The sequence below is a fragment of the Cervus elaphus genome, chromosome 20, assembly GCF_910594005.1.
Source record: "Cervus elaphus chromosome 20, mCerEla1.1, whole genome shotgun sequence".
Classification (NCBI taxonomy): domain Eukaryota; kingdom Metazoa; phylum Chordata; class Mammalia; order Artiodactyla; family Cervidae; genus Cervus; species Cervus elaphus.
In genome coordinates, this window is record NC_057834.1 from 87518186 (window position 1) to 87532787 (window position 14602).

The following is a 14602-nucleotide window of genomic DNA, read 5'->3' on the forward strand; positions in this document are numbered from 1 at the left end:
GCAATACAAACACTTTTTTTGTTTTGTTCAGTGTTTTATTTTCAGCACCTGGATCAATGACTGACAGCTAGTGCATACTCAATAAATTAGTGTTGAAGATAATAAAGATATGTCATATGCACCATTCTAGATGAGGTACATGATAGCGCTCAGTCATGTCTGACTCTTTGGGACCCATGGTCTGTAGCCCTTCAGGCTCCTCAGTCCATGGAATTTTCCAGGCAACTACATGAGTAGGTTGCCATTTCCTCCTCCAGGGGATCTTCCTGACTCAGGTGTTCAACCCTGGTCTCCTGCATTTCCTGCATTAGCAAGTAGATTCTTTAGAGTGAGCCACCTGGGAAGCCCCTACGTGATCTCAGTTGATAATAATTCTCACAACTACATGAAACAGCGTTGATAAAATATAGCATGGTTGTAGTATAAACTTCAGTTCTTTCACACAACAGCAGCACTCTCTTATTAGTGTTGATTTCATGCTTTTCCTTTTAGGCATGTTTCATAACAATTATATTGTTATGAAAAATAGTATTTTAAATATAACTGAAATGATTTCGATGTGCAACTTTTTTCTCATCAGTAAAATGTCTCTTTTTCAGACCACAGATAAATATAAGAGTCAGTGTGCATTCTGGAACTACTTACCTGACACCATGAACGGCAGTTGGTCTTCAGAGGGCTGTGAGCTGACATTCTCGAATGATACCCACACCTCATGCCGCTGTAACCACCTGACACATTTTGCAATTTTGATGTCTTCTAGTTCTTCTATTGTAAGGCAGTTTCCCACTTCATATTTCTAAACCTGTCTTTGCTTTTTTCTTGTTTTTTATGTTGTTCAAGAGAATAATTAATTTTTCTATGTTCTTTGGATGTAAATAGCATATTTAATTAATTGATATGATCTCAGCATTACCTTTTTTAGTCTTTCTTTTCATACCTGCGTTCTATGACATATCTAATTTAAATCTTTGTTTTTAGTGTAAGACTTACCAGTCTATAATAGCTAGTAGATTGTATATCAGATTTCTATCCAGACTTTAGTTTTTAATGCTGCTTTTAGGAACCATTCGTACATTTTAAAGGATCATGAACTTTAAGGGCTTTTGCCTTTGTATTGAAAGTTTATTTTTACTGGTGACAGATTCATTTAAATCTCTGATAGCTGGTCAATAAGTGTTAGCACACTTGTAACAAATACAATTTTTTAATAATGTAGAATGCCTCAGATTTTTAAACATGAAAAATCTATCTAAAGTGAAAAGCTTCAGATTATGTATTTTACATCATAATATCTTGCTCTTACATCATATAATTTTTTTATTTTGTATTTTATAATCTTTAGATTGCAGTCTCATTTCTATACAAAACTTAGAATTCACCAAATACTTATTGTGACTAAATAAATCTGCCTAACCATAATGTCAGTGATAAAGTTGTTTTTTTTTTTTTTCTGAATGAAACATGATTTTTTTCCTGAATGTTAAATAAGATGCCTGTGTTATATATATAAAACCGTCTGGTTAGAGTGAAACCAAACTTTCCCATTTCAAAGTCTCTCACCTATACTATTTTATTATTCTATTTATGCAGCTTTTCTGATACCTTTATTTAATGTGTTTAAATGAACTACTGCATAGAAATAAGACTTATTCTTGCCACTGATAAATCTGCTTTAATTAACCATTTTCACATTACAATAATGAATTGACTTTCTAATATCAAGAAACCAATGGTGATAACATTGTTAAACCATATACTAATATATACGATGCTTAGGAAAAATATCACTAATTACAGAACTGTTAAAGTGCTATGTGATTTATATCAGATTTCTGTGAATATTAAGCATATTCAGAAGTACAAAGTTTTCTCATCTAAATGCACATTTGTATTTTTACATTTTAGGAACAGTTTGATTAATGTTTCACCGAAAAAGGAAGTTCATTATATGTTGTAGTTCCTTTGACAAGCTACTGAGTTAAGTCTCTTAACAGCTGTATTATTATTTTCCCTTAGGGTATTAAAGATTATAATATTCTTACAAGGATCACTCAACTAGGAATAATTATTTCACTGATTTGCCTTGCCCTATGCATTTTTACCTTCTGGTTCTTCAGTGAAATTCAAAGCACGAGGACAACAATTCACAAAAATCTCTGCTGTAGCCTATTCCTTGCTGAACTTGTTTTTCTTGTTGGGATAAATACAAATACTAATAAGGTATGTAGATCTCTCTTACTCTCTGCTTTCTAAATTTTTACTTTCCTAAATATATATGTAATAGAGACATGGATTGGAATTAAGGGCTTGGTGGAGCAAGCACACTATATACTTTGTTCTTAACGCTTTTCTAAGTTTGAGAATGCTAACATATATTAGCAACTTGCTGATTAATTCCATTAACCACAGTGGCCTTCATGATGAACTGTAAAAAGAAATAACCTTGTTTTGGTTTTATTTGTTTGTTTCTACATGGCCATTAAACAAAAGTAGAGGGGAGAAAGATAGTTGAAAACAATGTTTATCGTATGACAGGGACAGAACACAAAAGTGGCTAGAATTCATAGGTTGAAATTTGATAAATTAGCTCAACCTAGTAACTGCACTTTTGTAATAACCATTTTCCACCATTATTGATGTAGATCCTTATCAAATATCTCCCATATTGATTTAGACTGGGTCATCCTAAGGTGGGATTAAACAAGCAATAACTTTATTAGGTGAAATGACTCTGAGAGAAGATGGGAAGAGAGAGACATGGAGAGCCATCAGATCAAGATGCAGGTCTGAGCCTGAGTGAAGAAGGAAAGAAGGAAGAAAGGAGTAGTGGTAGAAGCACTTTGGGTTTCCCGGGTGGTGCTAGTGGTAAAGAATCCACCTGACAATGCAGGATATATAAGAAATGCAAGTTTGATCCCTGGGTCGGAAAGATCCCCTGGAGGAGACGGTATGGAAACCCACTCCAGTATTCTTACCTGGAGAATCCAACGGACAGAGGAACCTGGCGGGTTACAGTTCATGGGGTCACAAATAGTTGGACACAGTTGAAGTGACTTACCACACATGCACAGAAACACTTTACAAGCTGAGGAAAGCTCAGCTTGCCTATGAAGTAGTCCTTTCAGAAGATCCTCAACCAAAGTCACACGGCAAGTCTCTCAAGAATAGTAATGTCTTGCTGTGCTCAGTCAGTGGCTGTCAGCAGTCAATCCTAAAGGAAATCAACCCTGCATATTCATTGAAAGGACCGATTCAGAAGGTGAAGCCCCAATACTTGGGCCACCTGATGTGAAGAGCCAATTCATTGTAAGAGACTCTGATGCTGGGAAGGATTGACGGCAAAAGGAGAAGGGGGCGGCAGAGGATGAGATCCTTGAATGGCATCACCAACTCAATAGATGAGAATTTGAGCAAACTCTGGGAGATAGTAAAGGAAAGGGAACATGACATGCTGCAGTCCTTAGGGTCTCACCAAGACTGACGTGACTTCAGTTCAGTTCAGTCGCTCAGTCATGTCCGACTCTTTGCGACCCCATGAACCTCAGCACGCCAGGCCTCCCTGTCCATCACCAACTCCCGGAGTCCACCCAAACCCATGTCCATCGAGTCAGTGATGCCATCCAACCATCCCATCGTCTTTCGTCCCCTTCTGCTCCTGCCCTCAATCTTTCCCAGCATCAGGGTCTTCTCAAATGAGTCAGCTCTTCCCATCAGGTGGCCAAAGTATTGGAGTTTCAGCTTCAGCATCAGTCCTTCCAATGAACACTGATCTCCTTTAGGATGGACTGGTTGGATCTCCTTGCAGTCCAAGGGACTCTCAAGAGTCTTCTCCAACACCACAGTTCAAAAGCATCAATTCTTCTGTGCTCAGCTTTCTTTATAGTCCAACTCTCACATCCATACATGACCACTGGAAAAACCATAGCCTCGACTAGATGGACCTTTGTTGGCAAAGGAATGTCTCTGCTTTTTAATATGCTGTCTAGGTTGGTCATAGCTTTCCTTCCAAGGAGTCAGCCTCTTTTCATTTCATGGCTGCGTCACCGTCTGCAGTGACTTTGGACATGACTTAGCGAGTGAACAGCAGCAACAGCAGCCATCGGAAATCGTGAGCACGTCAGTGGCTTTCCTCTGCGGCTGCTGCAGCCCACCCTGCAGCTGGAGACCAGAGAGATTCATCAGCGTGGCCACAGAACCTTCAGTTGCCTCCATATTTCCATTCTTTTTAGTGATCTTCCAAGTAGTGGAGATAACCAGCAGTTATCAAGGTTTTCTTCTGAAGTAGATGCCACAAAGCACCTATTTAATATAATATACACTAAATTGTAAACTCTATATCTGTTTTTATTTGTTTTGCAATGGTATTTATAACATCATTCATTTTTTTTTTTTTTACATCATTCATTTTTGTATATCCCCACTATCCTCCAATGCATAATTCGCCTGTCTTCATCCCATCGTTATCCTCATCACAAAACTATTTTTTTCAGTCTTTATTTTCAATTCTACATTTCAGCTGTCAAATTCTCCCCATTTTCAAGCCATATTTCAAATTTTACTTCTTCACTAAATGGTTCCCAGATTTTAATCACCATCCCCAATCTTATATAGTGATCTCAAATATATTTTAGTAGGTAATCTCTTTATGGTTGAATTATACTCTATTAAGTGTAGTAAGTATCTAAATATTATGTTATCTCACCAGTAATTGGGTTGTGTGTGTGTGTTAGTCACTCAGTCGTGTCTGACTCTTTGTGACCCCATAGACTGTAGCCCACCAGGCTCCTCTGTTCATGGAATTCTCCAGGCAAGAATACTGGAGTGGGTTGCCATTTCCTTCTCCAAGGGATCTTCCTGACCCAGGCATCAAACCTGGGTCTTCTGCATTACGGGCAGATTCTTTACCATCAGAGCCACCATGGAGGCCCAACTGTGTTAGTTCTGTTAATACAGAAATGTATAACTGCTTCATTTGTTATTTCTAACTGTCATTCTAAGTGTGAAGTCAGTACTAATAGATAACATTGTACTGAAATCCATCTCAAATTTACCTGTTAATCTTGTAACTTAAAGTGAATATATAGTGGATGTTTTTGTAAAATATATCATCATTTGTTCATATGTTTTATAAATTCAGTACTCTCTCTTATTTATTATGTTTTGTTTAACATAGTGTTAGCAGTAATTTTCATTCTTTGAGCACGATTAAAATAAAGACATCTGCAAAACAGAAATCAGCTCAAATCATGACATAGTCACTGAGATAATCATGGTTGCATGTGACCAGTCCACAGTTGATCACATAAGTGTATAAAAAGTATAAATCTCTGGACAAGACTAGCAACTTAATTCTATTACAGGACTGATGAGTGTTGCACATTGATGAAGCACAGTTCTTTTAAATCAGGTGGAAGTGGTACAAGTGAAAAACTTGACATTTGACAAGGATATTTTACTATGATCAAGCATTATATAAAATGGCATAATTTATAGAGAAAGTCAAGATTTTATGTTACAATAATGTTAAAATAAGTATTGTTTATGGTTTCTTTCTTTCTTTGTTGTCTAGCTCTTCTGTTCCATCGTTGCTGGGCTGCTGCACTACTTCTTTTTAGCTGCCTTTGCATGGATGTGCATTGAAGGCATCCACCTCTATCTCATTGTTGTAGGAGTCATCTATAACAAAGGATTTCTGCACAAGAATTTTTATATTTTTGGCTATCTCAGCCCAGCTGTGGTAGTTGGATTTTCAGCATCATTAGGATATAGATATTATGGCACCACCAAAGTGTAAGTTAAGATGTTCTCATAAATATTTGGTATGCAGTTCTGATTAAGCTGTGTATATCATTGAAACTTTTGCTTTGTCGAAGTACATACAAACATAAGTATAGATTTTATCTCTTATTTCCTTTTCAGATGTTGGCTTAGCACAGAAAACAACTTTATCTGGAGTTTCATAGGACCAGCCTGTCTAATCATTCTTGTAAGTATATTTTAAAATTGTGGTTAGAATTCAGAAAAGTATTGATTTAAAAGTGCCTATAATTCTCAGCAATCAGTCATTACTTCGAGAGGAAAAATTATTTTGAGCACTTTACAATAAATCATTTATTAACACTATATGTATTGCTTCACTAATAAGAAAAAAATGAGCATCTTAAACTCAAAGCTGTTACAGTTCACTGGCACCTCTTGGGAGGATGTATTTTTGCATTACTTGTAAGAAAAGCATTTTTCACTTATCGGTAGTATCTCAGCATACTTCAGTACTGAGAGTGTGCCAACCAGCTGATAATCTGGCATTTCAGATGTTTACGTTATTTAATCTTTTATCAATGATCAGTGATCTTTGAAGATTAGACTGTCATCTTTATAGTTTTATCATCCTTATGTACCCTGTCATCACGAAAGTGATTTCAAACTAAATTGCAACATCAGAGACAAGAACCCACTATTTCCCATGAGCAGACAAGTCATATATTGATAGCCCTATTTCAGTTGGGAAGAGGGCCTTTTAATTCTTATTGGAAGTGGTTTCAAACCTACAAATTTGGCAGGTGTTATATGTTCCATTCTAAATAAAGACATTTTTATATGTCTCCAGAGCATTTCTAAGTGCCGTTAAGTTTTCAAAGCCATTCTGAATATAATAGTCTGTCAGTGAATCTGGGAGGTCTGACAATGCTCTACAATAGAATGAATTGTTAATGGGGGAGTTGTGACAATATTTTGGACAACTTTGTCTCATATGTTTTGACCATAAGTTAGGTATCTTTTTGAATTTTTTCCCTCTCAGTCTTTTCCCATGTGTTTTTATGGTGGTAAGAAAGCTGTTAAATGGAAAAAGACTTGAAATGCAAAGCAGAGGATTTTTATCAAGGTTTATTTTTTAATGGCATGAGTGAAAGTGCATTTAGAGACTATATTTCCTAAACATTGCAGGAAAATTGCTTATAATTCTGACAGTGAATCTAGCAATAGAAAAAGAAAACATTGGCAAGATTTCAGCTAAAACAGTTTCAGAGTTAATTTAGAATTGCAAAATTTTCAACTATGTGATAATATAGGTTGAATATGCCCCATCCATGTATTTTCATGTTTTTCCCGGATATGGGTATTTTGTGTGTAGGCCCTGTCTATATATTCTTATTGTACTTATTCCTTCTCTACAGAGTGAACCATCTCTGATACTGTTTTGTACAAGTGAAAGTTCTGTGGATCAGTGATCCTTAGAGTTTAGAGGAACATAGTGGGCTAGGAATTTTCTGGAAGCAGGACAAAATAACAAGCATACTTCTCTAAAGTAATAAACGGAAAGTTTTCCCTGAAATTATTTTTTACTCTTGCTGTTATAAGGGGAGAGATAACTTTGGATTCTCTTATGGTAAGATGGACAGACTTTAGAAAGGATAAACTTTCCTAGGAACCTAAATGAACAGGGTCACACTGTCCTAGGCTGAAATCAGTGAACCAATGTGTCTTCCATACAGTTTCTGTATATTAATCATTCCATTTAACTAGAGGTTCAGCTATTTAAGAAATGGATAAGGCCCCTTAGTTTTACTCTAAAACTGAATACTGTTTATCTTTTATGTATATTTAAAATAGCAGAAATCCTTTAATTAGTGAATGAAAGTGAATTCCTTTACTCTAGTTACATCACTTTCTGTGCTAATGCTGGCATATTAGTATTAAGCAGTATGATACATTAAGTAAAACTTTTCCTGTTGTCCAGAAATAGTATTGAGTTCAATGAGTAAAAGAAGTATTGAGCACCTGATATTTAAAAAAGAGCCACCAATAATTTGGACCTGATACTTTCCAGGAGTCTTACAAAGAGACAGTAGGACCAGCTATAACCCAGTAAGGAGATTTGAGGGGTGGTGGGGGCAAGAGAGTCATGACTTGGAATTAGGAGTCCTTGGCCTGTAAGGGAGTGCATTGTTCTTTGTGTAAAGATTTTCCTTACCTTACCAGTGGAAAAAAATAAGTGCTCTCCCTAGTTCTTCTTGAAGACGAGTTGTACAGGAGTACTGCAAAAGGTCTATAGACAATGGAATTGGAAATAGTAAAATAGTAAAAACTCCCATCCTGATCCCAGATTGAATGCCAGGGGAATTTTCATGTCTCCTTGATATACAAGAGGAGAGTATGAACAGTTTTTATGACAACTTGACATATGTCCCCTGACTTTGGGTCAAGGGTGAACATAGAACATAGAGTTGCTTTTAGTTCCCTGCAGACTGCATGTTATTGTCCATTCCCTTGACAGCAGGGAGGAAAAGGATTATTATAGAGTGTGCCTGGGAATTAAATGACGGGGGTAACACACAAAGGTTTCAGCTATCTTATAGGTACAGAATATTTAGACAAGGGAACGTTGTAAGGGTGCACAGAAGGTTGTTAGGTCAAGTGAAGTTACACACAACAAGAGAATAGGTTGAGGACAGGGATGTTGAATGGTAGCATGGCTAGCACTCTCTGAAAATAGGAGTTAAGATAGAAATAAAACACTATAAACATTCAAATCAAACTTAATCTAAGTGGAGGCCAACACATAAACCAAGATTGTTGTTGTTGAATCGCTAAGTCATGTCCAATTCTTTTGCAACTCCATGGACTGTAGCCCCTCAGGCTCCTCTGTCCATGGTATTTCCCAGGCTGGAATACTGGAGTGGATTGCCATTTCCTCCTCCAGGGGATCTTCCTGACCCAGGCATCGAACCAGTGTCTCCTGCATTGGCAGGCATATTCTTTACCCCTGAGCCACAGGGGAAGCACACCAAGACTACCAGCAGTAATAAGAACCAAACAACCAAAGTGATGTCATGAAGTGCTATCACCAAGAGCTGATCAAACCCTTCTAGCCCCCTGCAGCAGAGGAGCTGTGCTTTATGAATGGAGGAACACATCCTAGAACCAACCATGCCACTCCAACAGTCACCTACACAGAATTACTGAATTGAAAATTATCACCCTATGTTGGGGCATATTCTGGTAGGAAAGGATGCCAAGCCATATCATTAAGTTCACTGTCTTAATTGAGTGATCTGGGAATGATGGGAAAACAAAGGAAATATAAGAATTATGCTCTGTCCACTATAGTATCAGTGAGGAGAAAGCAAGTTGAAACAAATGCAAAGCATAACATATAATTAAATATAAGTGATAACTGGTCTGAGAGACATCAACATGGGCTGGACCACATCAGTGAGATGAGAAACTCATTTGTGGATGGGGTGAGAAACAGTCTACTCCACATACACTGAATTCTTAGTGTGAACTTAAGTGTCTCCTAAGCAGCCCTGTAAGCTTGCCAGGTTCCTTCTGAAGGAAAACAAAGGGCACAGACAAAATAGTTGCTCTTGTAAATAAGGAATCCCAGAAATCACAAAATTATCATGTTATTAAAAATATTCAAAAATCATATTTTCATAGATACATCACTCCTTAAGTCTATCTGTCATTAATTGTTTATCAACTTTCCCACCCTGAACTTACCCATTTCTTCTCTACTTTCATAATCAGACATTTGTTATCATGTTGAGTTATAGTATTAATAACAATAATAGGAATTTTAAATTTACAATTTATTGAGCAGCTACTAATTTTAAAAAGACAGCTAATATTTCACTGTTCAGTCTCCTTAAATCATCCATCCACATTGTTATTGTCCCATTTTATAGTTAATGAAAAGTAGAATTTAATTCAAATTGCTAAGTGATTGGCCCCAAGACACTACAAATAAATGAGGCTACAACTTGAAACTAGTTCTGTATTAATTAAAGCTCAGCTTTTCATTTTAACTTGCCACTTTTGCAATTGCCTTCTAATCTGACATTCTGATGGCATTCTGTCCCATTTCATTTTAATCTATTCATAATCAACTGCCCCAAACTCTGCTCACATAGTGGGAATGATTAATAAGAAAAATAAGAACATTAATATTAAGCTCTTTTATTCCTGGTAATAAGTGTGTTAGTGTATTTAATCTAATCCTTCAACAACTCAAAAATGTATATGTGTGATGTATTTTATTTTCAAGTTGGAGAAATTGACGTATACAGTGGTTACACAATTGGCCCGAAAGCCACTAAGTACATAAAGTGGGAACTCGGGTTCATGAATTTGAATCCATGTCCTACTTTCTTCATCTCAGTGCCAATAGTTTCCCTTGACCTATAGTTCAAATAGGGCTTCCCTGTGGCTCAGCAGTAAAGAATCTGCCAGCAATTCAGGAGACGTGGGTTTGATCCCTGGGCTGGAAAGATCCCCTGGAGAAGGAAGTGGCAACCCACTCCAGTATTCTTGCTTGAGAAATTCAATGGACAGAGGAGCCTGGTGGGCTACAGTCCATGGGGTTGCAAAAGAGTTGGACACGACTTTAGCAACTAAACCACCACCACATGTTTCAAATACCATAGACTGGTATATAGAGTTATCAGTAGTTTAGCTGAGCCCTATTTTCAGCCCTTTTTTACACATCTTGTCTCCACTAAGCAACTCTTATAAAAACATTATCCTCTTTAGAATATTTACTGCTCCTTGCATATTTCCTTGATTCTTTTCAGTCAATAATCCTACCACCTTGTGATGCCTGAAATCAACATGATCCTTTCTTCAACATGATCCCACAGAACTTTGATTTAAATCAAATCAAAAGAGTACTCTTAATGCTTTGTTTGGTTTCACCTGGTAACTTTCTCTGTGCATTACACTCCTCATCTCCAACGTCCAAACACCAAAACAAAGAGCTGTGAGTCTCTTGGTTCACTAACCATAACTTGTTCAATAATCAGTGCCACTGGTTGCATGACTTAGGGACCACAGCCCAATGAGTTGCAAATGAATTCTCTACAGAGCAATATTCACAATACCTTCTGTGCATGAGCAGACTCTACACTGTAAAACTATCAGCCCTCTCTTTGGTTACTCCAGAACACAGAAGGTAGGAAGTCCTTAATAATTTTAATTGATTCATTAGTAAAGACCATGACAATAAAAGAGGCAGGAAGAAACACCCTGTGAGCTTTCTTAAGACATCACTGTTCTATGTTCTGGATTCCTAACATGTAAAATGAAGATAATGATGGCCAGTCCAACACAAAAAGATACAATAAATACCAAACAATTTTTTAGAAAAAAAAGTATATAGTCTTTAAAAATTAAAACAGTAAAATACACAATAATTTGGAGGACAATCTTGGCTTTCTTAGCTTTACCTTTTGTATTAAAAATTAAATTAAAACCCTGATTTTAAAACCATCATTTGCACAACAAAAATTTGTATGCACAGAATGTATGTTTGGCCAATATAGTGTGTGTGTGTGTGTGTGTGTGTGTGTGTGTGTGTGTATACATATACATAAGCATGTGAAAGTGAAACTCTTGTGTCTGACTCTTTGCAACCCCATGGACTATAGCCCACCAGGCTCCTTTGTCCATGGAATTCTCCAGGCAAGAATACTGGAGGGCGTTGCCATGCCCTTCTCCAGGGGATCTTCCTGACCCGGAAATCAAACTTGGCTTTCCTGCATTTCAGGCAAATTCTATACTGTGAGCAACCAGGGAAGCTCATATATGAGCATAATTCACCACTAATTCTTAAACAGTGGTGAAGATACAACACCATTTGTTTGATTATAGCAAGATGTTATATTGTAATAAATGTGTTTGTTATATGGACTTGGTTAAAATTCTCTAATACACTCTACTGGAAGACGTAACTGAAATGAAATAAAATGTGAAGCATCTTAAAGTAAAGCAGTAGAGATTTAATAGGATAAATAGTATATTTTTTCCAGAATAAAGATAAAATATAAGGAAGTCTTCAAATTTAAATAGATAATTTTTGGTGACTTTGCTGTGCATGCCTTTAAATGGGAGATAAGGTTGCTTTCACAGCTTTCTATGAACAAATCTGGGAAGACTTGCACTTGCAAACAACATTTTAATAGAACAGTTGACAATGACTTTAATTCTTACATGGAATGCTTTTGTTTCTTTTGAAGACTAAGAACTAGTTCTCAGTAAATGATATTTGCTTATTTTTATGAATGGAGCCCTGGGGCATGTCTGGTTTGGGGTTATAATAATAATACCTTTAAGACAATATGTAAATAAGTATAGTTCGGCACTGGTGGATTTTTCTACCCCTTGATATGTTGTTTTTTAACTACTTAGGTATTTGAGCAGCAACATTTTCTGCATTGATCAAATGAATATACTTCCTCAGGTGTTAACTCATTAAGAATCTCTTAGAATTCTGAAGTATGAACTGCTGACCCCATGATTCTATCTATGAATTGCTACATTTAGAATGTTAAGGTTATAACTATACATGAAAAGGCCTAGCCATGCTTTTGAAAGACTGAGCTGTACAAGAAAGAGATTTCTAAATCTTTGTAAAGCAAGCTGCAAACTGAAGATAATTTCATAATTTATTTCTTTCTTCAGTATTTTTAATCTCATGCTGAATTCTTTTAACTAAAACTGTACAAATGATTAGATTCAAGTACACAAATATAAAAAAAAGTTTGTAAAAATAATTTAACTTTTAAGTAGAAATTAAAATTTCCTATAGATATGTTCAGTATTGAAGAATTTAATTTGCTTGATTGAGGCAAATACTAATTAAGCTGTGTCCAATTAAAGCATTTTCTTTTTAAAAAAATGAGAGCTTTCATTTGAATTTAAATCACAACTCTTATAATTGAGTGTTTCTGCATTGCTACTTTACCCATTTCTCTTTAGATTGCCCAGAGTTCCACTCAGTTTTTTGTGGTGGTCTCCTCTAATTGTTCTAAATTGTCTTTTAATTCCCTTTCACCAGGAAATACGAATTAAAATCTACTCAAAAATGAATTCCTCACATAGCCCTTACAAACAGACCATGTCTGTGTGTACTTATTATTATGTGATATATTCTTATTGCATTTTTTAAAATTTCACAAATTTCCCACACTTGAAAGAAATGTAAATATTAGACTTTCTAAAGTAAAAAGTGAACATTTCAAAACATGCTCCATGACTGACTCTTCTTTTTCTTAATATTTACTTTGTATCCTTCCTGACTTTTGCTATGCATATATGCACACATAAATACATATATATATATATGTGTGCACTTACATATGTATAAATGTAAGCAATAAATTTGATTATAAAATCATATAACCTGAATTATTTGCAGCCTGTAATATATCATATTCATCATTCCTTGTTAGAATATACAATTCTACCATTTTTTATCATTACATATTATGAGTATCCTCTTTTATTTAACTTCTTCCTTATTGAACATTTGTTAGTGCAAGAGAATGGCTATTTCAATACAATTACATATACCCATTATATAAATTTGTTAGGAAATGCTTTTTGGAAGTAAAATGTACAGCACAGGTTAAAGTCAATAATATTACAGTAACTTTGTATGGAACTTAATATACAAAATTATCAAATTGCTGTGTTGTACACCTGAAACTGTTATTGAGTCCAAGCTCACTCTGCTTGCCATGTGACAGGTCAGTAAGTCGACATACAAAGTGTTAAGACAAGGAATATGACTTTATTTGGAAAACCAGCTGACTGAGACTATGGGAGATGAATGTCCAAAATAACTATTCTGTCAGTGCTGGATGTCAGGTTCTTTTATAGAACAGAGGTGGGGGGTGGGGTTGAGGAAGAAAAGTAAAAGGATCATTAATCTTGCAGATATCTCTGGAATGGTCAATCTCTGGGAAGGGATGTATTAATTTCTCCCTTCCTGTAGCCATCCACAGGTAGACAGGGTCCCATAAAAAGGCATTTTGGTTTAACATTCAGGTAGAGGGGCAGGGTTCCCCAAGACAGGCCATTATGTATGGACAATATCCTTTTAGTGAACAAAAGCTACTAGAAGCCAAGATTAAAGTAAAAGAAACAGATACAACATGGAGTCAGTTCTTTCCTGTAACAAAAATAACAGAACTTTGTAATTCAGCTAAACTTCAATTTAAAAAGAAAAGTACAAACTCCAGTAGAGGAAGATTTTTAAAGTTACAAATTGCCTCCATAACATTTACTTCAATTGATATTCCACTTTCATTGACAAATCATAAGAATGGCCATTTTCTGACATTTTGCCAATATTCAGTTCAGTTCAGTTCAGTCTCTCAGTTGTATCTGACTCTTTGCAAGCCCGTGAATCGCACCACGCCAGGCCTCCCTGACCATCACCAACTCCTGAAGTCTACCCAAACCCATGTCCATCGAGTAGGTGATGCCATCCAGCCATCTCATCCTCTGTCATCCCCTTCTCCCCCTGCCCCCAATCCCTCCCAGCATCAGGGCCTTTTCCAATGAGTCTCTTTGGCATGAGGTGGCCAAAGTATTGAAGTTTCAAGTTCGACATCAGTCCTTCCAATGAACACCCAGGACTGATCTCCTTTAGGATGGACTGGTTGGGTCTCCTTGTAGTCCAAGGGACTCTCAAGAGTCTTCTCCAACACCACAGTTCAAAAGCATCAATTCTTCAGCGCTCAGCTTTCTTCACCGTCCAACTCTCACATCCATACAGGACCACTGGAAAAACCATAGCCTTGACTAGAGGGACCTT

At 36.4% G+C, this 14602-nt stretch overlaps 1 protein-coding gene across 1 annotated transcript in view; it reads left to right on the plus strand.

Annotated features, from left to right (window-relative positions):
- Window positions 1-14602, plus strand: part of ADGRL4 (adhesion G protein-coupled receptor L4) — a 151649-nt gene that overhangs the window by 112933 nt on the left and 24114 nt on the right. The window contains exons 9-12 of the mRNA XM_043876473.1: window positions 600-773; window positions 2020-2223; window positions 5573-5793; window positions 5923-5989. Coding sequence (XP_043732408.1) covers window positions 600-773; window positions 2020-2223; window positions 5573-5793; window positions 5923-5989 — 666 coding nt within the window. The remainder of the gene's footprint in view (window positions 1-599; window positions 774-2019; window positions 2224-5572; window positions 5794-5922; window positions 5990-14602) is intronic.